This window comes from Thunnus albacares, chromosome 7 (genome assembly GCF_914725855.1).
Source record: "Thunnus albacares chromosome 7, fThuAlb1.1, whole genome shotgun sequence".
Lineage (NCBI taxonomy): Eukaryota > Metazoa > Chordata > Actinopteri > Scombriformes > Scombridae > Thunnus > Thunnus albacares.
This window is the reverse complement of record NC_058112.1, coordinates 26,394,711-26,405,983: the sequence shown is the minus strand read 5'-3', so window position 1 is coordinate 26,405,983 and position 11,273 is coordinate 26,394,711. Positions and strand designations below refer to the sequence as shown.

Below are 11,273 nucleotides of genomic sequence, written 5' to 3'. Positions count from 1 at the left end.
GACCGCAGCAGCAGGGCTGTGTTTGACTCTCACCCTGGCCTTGGCCCAGCACATTACACTGCTCTCATGACCCCGACATATGGCCAAGGGGACCCACCTCCAATCCTTTCTGACAGCTGCCTTGAGCTCAGACAGAGTGTTACATGTGTTCAGTGTAGGGGATACTTTTACAGTGCATGCAGAAAATCCCAGTTTTTAACTTGGTTACTAAAATAGCCTAGTTTTAGTTTGGTGCATTTTATTTCATAGATTGGTTTAAGTTCATTGTAATTTTTACTGGTTATTGTAGCTTGCAAACATTTTATTCCTCTCACTTAGTGCCATTTACTCAAACTAAGACTCCACACAATAAGTACATACCGGATATCTCAAAATAATACATTTATGGGTAACATAACAAAAATAGTGGAAATTCAGCCTCTCTCTCTCTAATTTGAGTAAAGAGCTAAATACAGCCATTGAATTAGTGAACCGAGCACAGGTGCCAGCTTTGTGGCTGCTCTTGGGCTTGAGCACTATGATATTTTTTGCTGTAATTCCACGTACTAAAATAATAAATCTAAATTTTTTTTTCAATAAATCTCACAAGGGAAGAAATTTGAGAAAAATAACAGAACCTCAGCTGCTCTCCCTACAATGTTTTGACTACACTCATTTCAGCAAAAGGAAAAAATGCACTTATTCTTACAGACACACAACTTTTCCCTTTTAAAACACTGTTTGGAATAGTCTCTTGAATGCTTATTCATAGTGCATGCAGTATTCAACTACACAACATTTGAAGTTGGTTTAAAAGTTTATCCAGGTCACTCAGTGCAAGTTGATGTAACCAGTGAGTGCTTAAAAGCACAAAAGCTTGCAGCTCTGCTTTCTCTTTCCTGGGAAAAATCCTGCAGTACACACCAAATTGACTTGTTTGATACTTTTGACAAGAGCGGTTTGTTTGGAATAAATACATAAACTCTGTCGACAGAAATTAATCCGCTGAAAATGTGAAGAATAAGACATCATAGTACCGCCTACGCTGCTGCTTGATTGAGAAGTGATCTGTGAGAAGTGCAGTACAGCAACTCCACAGTTTAACACCAACTTTGTTGCCAAAATGAGAACAAACAGGAACTTGCGGATAACCGCATCAATTAGAGAAAAGTTGAGTCAGTGGAGGTCTAAATTCAAGAGAAGCAATGCACCAATCAGGCTGAGACGTTTTATTTTCAGGTCTTGACTTCTGCACTGATGTGAGAGATTTCTAAGGAAGGAGGGAACAGCGTACACAGAAACACATCCAGGTTTGGAGGTTTGTCCTGTTACATGCCACTTACTGCATGTGGAGAGCTGATTGAGTCTGTAGATAATGTAGCAGAGTAAAGTCCAAAGCAAACAGACATGTCTCTTCTACTAAAGGCTGACTCAGAGCCTTTCTGCAAGACCTAATGCCAATGTCAACACAACCCTGCTCAGCCTTACATTGAAGGTTAACAAGCACACAAATGTTCTTAAACTTAAAGAGGCTGGAAATAATGCTGACTTAATTGCTTGTTACTTTGCTTGTAAAGACATTCAGCTTACCTAGAAGAGTTTTTGTCAGACAAGGACAAAAACAAGTATCTACTAGTACAAGTATATTGCACCATCCCTTGTGATTCTGGCACTCTTTGTTCACTTTACATCTTCAACTGAAAATCTGTAAACCTCTAACACAACTGTACTTGAATGAGTGTGTTCACTGACATGCCAAGAACTCCAGAAAACTTTGACAACAGCTAAAGAACCAACCAAAAACCATAAAATCTGACACATTCTTTCTCCAGTCCTTTAATTTCGCAATTGAAGAGTACAAGCATTTATCATCATGGCATCTCAAGAATTGTTCCCTCCTCCTTGCCTTATGTGTTTTCATTCCCATCGGTCTTTTGAGAGAAAGGAGTTAGTTTCTTCCAAACTTACACTGGATAATATCCGCCAATCAGCTCAGCTTCTCTGACCAGGTCAAAGACATAAAAGAGAATAAATGAAGCCTGCTTCAAGAAACACTCTCCCGTCCAAATCCTGAATCTGGTGAGAGGCCTGTGGCTACAAAGCAACATCCAGCTTCAATATACAGGCACATCTGTGTGAGTAGACAGTGGGAAGTGTCTACTCAGTAATAGGAAAAAGAAATGATTCCTTTCTCAAACACATACACTGTGTCACTACATGGTTTGCATTTTTGTTAGCAGAGTTGAGTCCCACCAAAACACAAACAACCCAGCGTCAGAACATGAAGTCCTCCTCCTTGTTGGCTCTTCTTAATACATGTTTATAAAGGCTTGACAAAAACAAAAATTATAGTGCTGTGTGTCAGAGTTCTGTTTAATGCTTGACCTTCAGGGCAGGGATTCAGATTAGCAGTGACTTCATGTGTTTCATAATAGACAATAACTCTCCTCAAATTGTCTCCTTTTCACAATCTTCTGTCTGTATCTTTTATCTTGATATTTCTGATGAAGTCAAGGAAAACAACATTGTATTTGAGCTTCTACATACCCCAAGTTACTCTGAAACCTTTAGTATGTCCTTGGTGAAGTATATAAGCACTGTTGCTTAATTTTGTAAGTTGATTTCAATTCCACTTTCAATTTTGCTAGTTTGTGTCATTTTGATTTCTTTAAATGTGCAGCTTTAGTTTCAGTTAAAGTTTAGGTTTTCAACTGGATGTGCACACAGTGTGCCAATACTGAATTAATGGCTGATCAAGGCTCACCTTTCACTGACTTTTTTAAAAATCTTCAATAACCCCTGAAGGAGGCAAATGGACTTAATTACACATGTAAGAAAACAAAAACAAAGAGAGGACAATCAACATAGTTGTGAGTTACATCCATTGCACAATGACTGCTGAGAGATCATGACATAAGCAGACACAAGCTTCTTATGAAACCTGCAGGATGAGTGCCGGGAGCCGAGCAGAGGCACACCAACTGCAGGCAAGTGGCACCGGGAGAAGACAAGAGAGCAGGGAAATGTAAAAAACTTAGAGAAACACTGAGAGTAAAGGCCATTCACTGGAAAGAATGACAGCTGGAGAAAACCTTGTTAAATGCTGACAAATGGCTGCAGGAACAGTTCTGGTTACTCAGGGTCTGTTTGAACACTAACGCCACCTGGTGGTGTAAAGCACACATAGCATCTTTAAAAAGCAGATGATAAAAGGTTGACGTAAAACATTTTCCTGGGAAAGACACAGCACATCATAAAAAATGAAATCAAAGACACAGCTGTGTCTTTTTCCAAGAAACTGTTTTAATACAGTTCCTTTATTGAAAGGCTCAGTTCGTTGTCGCTGTTTTCCTGTCTCTGATAAAATTCACCCCAGGCCATCACTGTAAATAACAATATTTGTTTACTGCATTTCCACAGTTAATAATAAAAAAAGAAACAGATTTAAAAACTGAATACTTTAGTCATTGCTTAATAATGTGGCATGTTAATTGTACTGGAGTGGGATTATACATGCATAATTTGCATTTGATTAGACATGTCATGTTTAAACTTCTTTATTCATTAGGAACATGTATGTTGTGATTATGCAAAAAGTGAATGCAAAAAAGAAATAAAAAAAATGTTTCATTTTAGGGCTAAAAGTAAGCACAATAAGTGATGATTACTTATTTATTCAATACTTTTCAAAGCATAACAGTAAAAACATTTAGCACAAAAAACAGGCAGAACAGAAACATGCACGAGAGCAACACAAAACAATAAAGACATAATTAAAATAAAATTTAAAAAGCATAATTATTAGTTAATAAAAGCAACGGAATACAAATTAGTCTTAGGATATTTTTTAATGTCAAATGAATTCAAAGATATAATAGTGAGAGGTAAACCATTCCAAAGTTTAGGAGCAAAAACAATATTTTAAGCCAGGCTCCTCTAGTAAACACTGGTTGGCCGACATGAGCGACGTTTAAACTCCTATATGAACAGAACAACTCAGAAATGTAATCAGCGACTGCACATTGTTATGTCTGATGAGCAATAACTAAAATTTTACATTTAATTCTAAACTTCACTGGTGGCCTGTAGAGAGAGGTGGAAGTGAAGTTCTTTGTGTGCTTTGTCCTTGTAGAAGACGGGCTGCAGCATTTAAAACCATCTGAAAACAAGCTACAGTTCCTTGGCAGAGGCAAGAGTATCATGAATTACAGTAATGTCTTAGAAGTATTTCTCATTTGGGCAAAAAAGCCAATTAAGAAATGGTTAAATGATGAAAGTTGCTTTGTTATGTTATAATACATCATACTAGTATGAAGTCAAAAACAACAGTAGAACATTAAAGTCACTGGAAAAAAAAAGAACAACAGGTTTTGTTGCATGAACGTTTTTATTTCCATTAGTGCCGAGAAAAAGCTCAGAGGTATACTGCAGCTTTGATGGACATTTCTCTTGCTCCAGAAACTAAACATCACTTTCAATTACTGTTATTTTAAAAGGCACCTGTCGTTTACAGATTACAGTTCAATCTCTGACAAAGCACATAACTTGAGTATGACTTGATGTACGGGGAGTGACAGAAATAATAAATAACGAATGAAAAAAAGACAGGTGGAGATCTCTGCAATGAACTCGAATCATCAGTAAGCAGAAAATGAAAGAGTGACACACGCACATGCACACACACACACACACACACGAACACACACACACACACACACACACACACACACACACACACACAAAGACAGGCATACGCATGCACACACATTGTAATTGATCATTCTCATTAAATGCAGTTACTTGTATTTATACCTTCAACACAAAACATGATATATATATATATATTTCGAGATGTTATTTAGGCCCCAAAATCTTACTCACAAACAGAATATTTACACATAAAACTGGTAATACGTGAATGTGATATCCTGAAGGAGTAACCTGTCTTTTTATTTCAGCTAAAAGTTAATGTCACTGGAAATACACAGTCTCCTTAAACACATCACTTCCTGAGCTCTGTGCTGTCTATAAGATCTATATGTCCTGCTCTCAAAACACTACAAAAATAGAAGATCAATAGAAGATAAAAAAACTGCGAAGAAACAATTGTATATTCAGTACATGACTAAACGAGAATAAGGTCTCATTGGTATACAGTATGAGAAAGGAAATGTACAGCAAATGGTCAAACGCTTTGCAGAAAGATCAGTTGTTTGCATCTTTCTTTTTGTTTAGTGGATAAAAACAAGCTTTTTGAATGTCTCATTATACGTCTTCACCTTAAACCTCCATTCAACATTCAACAATCAGACAACTTAACCATCACAGGTCTGAGTGACAAAAAAAAGACATCTAAAGATGAACAAGAGAGTTCTGATTTACAGCAATATTTGTAGTAGTTTCAACGTACAAAACAAGTTTAAAGAGTTTTAAAAATCTAATCTCTCTTCAATATATGACTGTCTCTATATTCAGCTTACATATGGAATGCTTAAAATCAAAAATAGCTCTGAAGACATGAAACAAAACTGAAACTGCATCAAGTCAGTGTCTTCATTTTGACCTCACCAGTGGAGCATTTTAATCATTATCCCCACCCCGGCACCAAGCAGCTTTTATGAACCCCAGATTGAGATGACCTCATCCCTGCCTGTCAGCCCATAAGGATGTGTTAAAGACCGATGCTACCGAATAACGTCCTTTCCTGTGGTCTACAAATTGTGCACTGTGTATTTTAGCGGTCAGTGCTGTGCCAGTCCAGTGAATATTCACAAGCACTTTGGAAGCATGCAGAAATAATAACATATGACAGATGATGACATTACTCTGAGCTAAATTCAATCAAACCTGTGCATGTTTTTTTGTGACAGGTTTTTTCATTTTTAAAGGTTAGTTTTCAGTATCAATCCATCCGCTTTCCACACAAAACTCAAACTACTGAAATATTTAGTGTGATGACATCAAACTGAATTTAGCCCTGAGAAACAAAACACAACGGTACCTTAAAAACACTGAAAAATAAACAGAAAACACAAAGAGGCAGTTTGTCATCTTCTCGATAATACAGCATATATTTACTTCTTCATTTATATACACGCTTATCAGCTTTCCTGATGAACCAAAAACTAAAATCAAACTACTACCAAAACTTTAAATTACCTATCCACTCAAATGAATAATATTGGCCTATGATATCATATGCAATATAATGACAGAGCACACCCAAAATACTTTCTTTTTGCAAACACAAGGCATGTTTATGTCTTCATTTGTGCCCTTTGACAAAGAGGAATGATAAAACTAAAATAAATAGACATGACATGAGCCTCCTAAGATAAGAAACTGCCTCTTTCTTTGCCAATAAGTATTCAGTGTTTTGTTGCCTGAGAACCTGTCCACAGTTATGTTGAGATAAGAAAATAACCAATGGCATCAAAAAATAATTTTCAATTAAACTGCTGTGGCAAGAGGTCTTTAATACTGAGAGGAATGATTTGAGGAGGCTGTGTTGCAAACTCTTGAGGATCCACCTCTCTCTGTGTCCCGTGTCAAAGTGTCTCAAACCCAGTACTGGTTCTTTTTCAAGGCCGGGTTCGTTGTCCGACAGTGCTGCAACAACTCCGGATCTGCGTCTTTGGAATCCATGTTGGACATGGGGATGTTATTAGCTGGGTCAGTCTTCCGAAAGGTTTCTGCGCTGGCCACCTCTCCGTTTTTGGGCTTGGACGCTGCTGTCTGGACTTCGTGCTTACCTGTCTTGTTTTTACGGATCAGGTAGTAAGCCAAAACTCCTGCCAGGAGCAAGAGGAGAAGGATCACCAGGATGGGGATGAGAATGGACCAGAAGTTGCTGCGCCGTGACACTGCAGGTTTCCTGTGAGAGCCAGTGTCAGAAGAGGCTGTAGTGGGGGCATCTCCATGGGGCCAGTCCATCTTACTCCCCCAGCCGGGACCAGCTGGAGTGGCACGAGGGAACCCACCCACACCAGGGAGGTCATTACCGTCCTTCGATGGGGCTTCTGAAGGTAACCTCAATAGAGTGGCAGGGTAGACTCCAGAGGCGTTATAGGGGCCGGTCTTAAAGGAAAGCACACATTCTGCAGGAGGGACTCCGTGGGCTTTGAGCAGGAAGCGTGCCTCATCCTGAGTGACACCACCTCTGGATCTGGAGGAGCTATTTAGGATTTCCATAGCTACACGACCCTCATCCAGGTCCTGCTGGCTGAATGTGTCCACTGGCTGACCTGCACCAGAACCTCTGGACCTCACAAAACGAGCCCCTTGAGGCTGCTTGGTAACAGTGAACGTGGGGGAGGTCCTAGTCTTGTTTGCCAGGGGAGTTGCATCCAGAAGCTGCCTGTCAAGTTGGACAAGAGTACCTTGGGGTAAGAGAGGATCTTGAGCGATGTTGGCCAGAGGCTGGACTGTGATGTTGAGGACAGAGGACACATTAGCGGCCCGGCTGCGAGCTACAAATGCAACACTGTCTCGAGGTGAAGTCGACTTTACAAAGCGGACACTGACTCTGCCTTCTTTGATCTGTTTCTGGGTGAAGGCGGACGTGGCCTGACGGTCTACCATGACAGCTGCATACTTTGGAGTACTTGTGATCTTATAAAGGACATCTTCCTCAACAGGTCCACCAGTAGTGGCTCTCAACATCTCTTCAGTCACCAGAGTCTCATCATCTCCTTGCTTCACCTTGATCTCAGTGGCTTTGTCGAGAAACAGGGTGCGAGCTAGAATGCCGATGTGGAGTGCGTATGGCTCTGTTTGATGTTCTCCATCTGACAAAATGAATTCCACAAAGCCGTTGGCAAGGCTGCCATCACTCTTAAAGCCCACCTGCCCACGATTGACCATATCTTGTGTGAACTCAGAAATGGGGCCCATTGTGAGTGAGTCAAACAGATGACCGTTTCTGGGGGCTTTGGTTACTTTGAAGTGCACCTCATCTGGGGGACTGTCCTCGTCTTGAGTGTTAAGATGCCTCTGGGTCAAGATGATTTGTGAGCCTTGAAGAACCTCCAACAGCATGTCTATAGTGACCAGCTCGGGAGGATCAGAGCCCCGCCGTTTGATGGAGATGTTAAAGTTCTCCTCCAGGACCACAGACTCAGCAGGGGAGGCCACACCATCACCCTGAGGCTTCAGACGGGCCCTGAAAGAAAAGCTGTCAGAGGAGGCCCCTGAATCATCATGGAGATACTCCACCTCTCCCTGAGTTACATCTTCCTGCAAGAAGAATGGAGCATCACGGGGCAGGTCCTGACCCCTGAGAGTGATACGTCCATGATCAGGGAAACGTTTCATCTCAAAAACCACATCCACTTCACCTCGCTCAGACTCAGGCAGGCTGGCCAGAAGGTTGGAAGCATCAAGAATTGAATCATCAACGGCTTTCCTCTGACCTTGCACAATTTCCAGACCTGAGTAGAAACAATGAACACAAACGAATTTTAAATGTCATTAAATTCAGTTTTCAGAGATACTTTATATTCAGTTTTGGCTGTCCCCTGTCGCTGTTTAATTATGCAGCACAGCAAATTTAGGCTGTTGGCACATTAGGAGAGACAGATGGAGCAGGGTGCTTGTTGTTTTGGCAGTGTTAGAAGCAGGGGTGATAAATCCCTTTATGAATTTGGACTGTTCAGGCGATGAAGAATTACAGTACATAATATGAAAACTATTCTAAAACTCTTCTCAGCAAGGAAAATTTATTAGGAATGTAAGTCAATGTGATTTTGTCCAGAATGGTAACTTTTTTTACCATGGTATGAATTGTGCATATTTAAATAAGATTCAATAATTATTCAATTCAAACATGTTCTTCAATCTGTGAACAAACTCGATGCACAATTCAAATCAAGCTGCCTCAGAAATCTGTTAGACAGTCTGAAGAAAACTATATATTAAAAATAAACTCTCACTTGCTTCAGAACGTTTTTATTGAAAGCATACATGATACATTTAAAAAATTATGTTTACAGTTGATGACGCAATGTGATTCTACAGTCACCAATCAGTGTTTTCCACTGAAACGGAGGCACCACATTAAAATGATATTACACCTAAATTCTACTTTATGTTTTGAGTATGAAACACTCACAATAAGCTCACTACAGACTCTGTTCTCCTTGAAGAAACAGACAACAAACTTTTTATAGCTACGTGTCAAGCCTACAGTATTCAGTATTCAATAACAGACTCTGACTCAGCTTTAGAATTACGACACCCCAAAATAAATGCCTTATTAACGACTGTATATGTTTGGTGTTTCTATAAAAGAGCATGTATTCTTAGCCAACCTCCTCTGTATAAATAAAGGAAAAACATAAACTGCTGCAGCTGTTGAAAACAATATTTCCGCAATGACACCCTAGCGCTATTATAATTGGGCTTTACAGACTCATAGCCACTTATCGCTGCACCGCAACATCTGCTGACATTTGTACAGTAATTACAATTATATTAAATTAGTGATAGAGTGGTCATTTATTTAGATACTAATCTATTAGAGTGGTCATTTTGGAAAGCCATCTCACATGAAAATGTTGTGTTCCTTCCTCATCTCATCACTTACCTTTGTTCTTCCACAGCTGCGAGGAGATGTTGCTGTGAGCGGCATAGTAAGAGACGGTGATGGGCAGGATGTGACGGACATCTGGGGCTGGTTGGGATGACAGAATGAGCTCTATGGAGTCCCTCACAACCCAAAAAGGCTTCTCTGGTATCTGGTGCTCATAGAAGACCATGCCTGACTCCAGCTGTGTATCGAGAGAAACAAAATCAGAAAATGGTGAGCCTCAAGATTTCCGTACTAAAATTATTAGCTATTATATCCTCCCATGTGTTGACATAGCTAATTTGAGTATTTTGTTAAAACATGACAGCAACAATAAGATACTTCAATTATGTATATTGTTTCATTCCAACTAACTTTTGTAGATTTGGGCAAGAAAATAAACAATACTACACTAATATAAGCTTCATTTTGATTGATTTGTACACATTCTCAGTCACTTTTTACTTTTCGTGAGTAATCTTGTAAACTATAACTGACATTTTAGTTTGCTCAAATATTTCATCGCTCTTTTCCCCTCTGATGTTTATAAGCACCACAGTAAAATGGGAGCTTAAATGGCTGCAGCAGTGGTTTTGGCTCAGATGAACTGGGATACGGGTTTGAGCATTGGAATGTGACTGTCTTTGTTCACTCTCTGAGGTCACTGTGTCCTAAACTCAACTCTTCTCTTGCTCTCTCTCTGTCTCTCTTACACACAAACACAAACACACACACACACACACACACACACACACACACACACACGTACACGAATAAATTCATGCATGCGTGCACAAAGACACACTGCTGAATAACTCAAACCATCAAATCATGTTTTCAGCTCAACGTAGTGTTAGATTTTCTGTCACACTCTCAACGGAGCCGTTTGCAGGGAAAGAATTTGTTCTCATACTCATCCAAGCACGGTCAAATGTCAGGAATGGAAATGAGCAGATTGTCTTGAATCAGATGGAGACAAGGAGGAGCAGACTGGGAGACACACTGGGCTTATGGTGCTTGCTCAGTGGGAATATTTACCAGTCGTCTTGCTATTATTTTGCACTACATGATGATGTTTTCTACTCCATAATCCCCCACCAAACTCATTAAATGCTAAAATATAATCAGTAGTGTTACAGCTATAATAACATGCAATATTTACGTATTTACTTAGGTTAATCATGTCACCTACTGTAGGTAAAGAGAGAAGAACATGAGTGTGTGCAGCTTTATGGACAATATGTTACACTAAACAAACTAAGGAGGTCTTTGGAGTCAAGAGCCACACCCTGACTTTTTAAATTTTTTTTACATTGTAGCCCGCAAAATCTGGCTTTCTTTTAATTAAACTCAGGACTCCGTGTGGCTGGAATTTTATTTCTTGTTTGCAAGACCTCTGCTGAGTCACTTTTACAACTGTACAATAAACATTAAAATGGTTGTAATTAAATCCCCTAAAGTCGTTCATATGTATTATTCTCTGATCTTGCCCCCAGTGTATATTTAAACTTCTCCAACCCATCCAGTCCTTGACATACAGTATGTATCTTTGAGATATAGATAGAAAGATTTATTTGACTATAATAAAGGTAAATGCAAGGCTGCAATCACCCAGCCCTGACATACAATTAAAATGGTCAAAAAACAAAAAGCTAAACTTTTATTAGCATGAGACATGCTAATGGTGAGCCTGAACAACACAGTGGTACAATGATGTATTCAATGAGAC

General features: G+C 39.6%; 1 protein-coding gene across 1 annotated transcript in view; it reads right to left on the bottom strand.

Annotated features, from left to right (window-relative positions):
* Window positions 1–5,550: 5,550 nt before the first annotated feature.
* cspg4 (chondroitin sulfate proteoglycan 4) overlaps window positions 5,551–11,273 on the bottom strand; it is a 70,156-nt gene continuing 64,433 nt past the window's right edge. The window contains exons 10-11 of the mRNA XM_044357492.1: window positions 9,563–9,746; window positions 5,551–8,408 (exon numbers count right to left, since the gene is read on the bottom strand). Of these exons, the coding sequence (XP_044213427.1) occupies window positions 6,538–8,408; window positions 9,563–9,746 (2,055 nt within the window). The 3' untranslated portion in view covers window positions 5,551–6,537. The remainder of the gene's footprint in view (window positions 8,409–9,562; window positions 9,747–11,273) is intronic.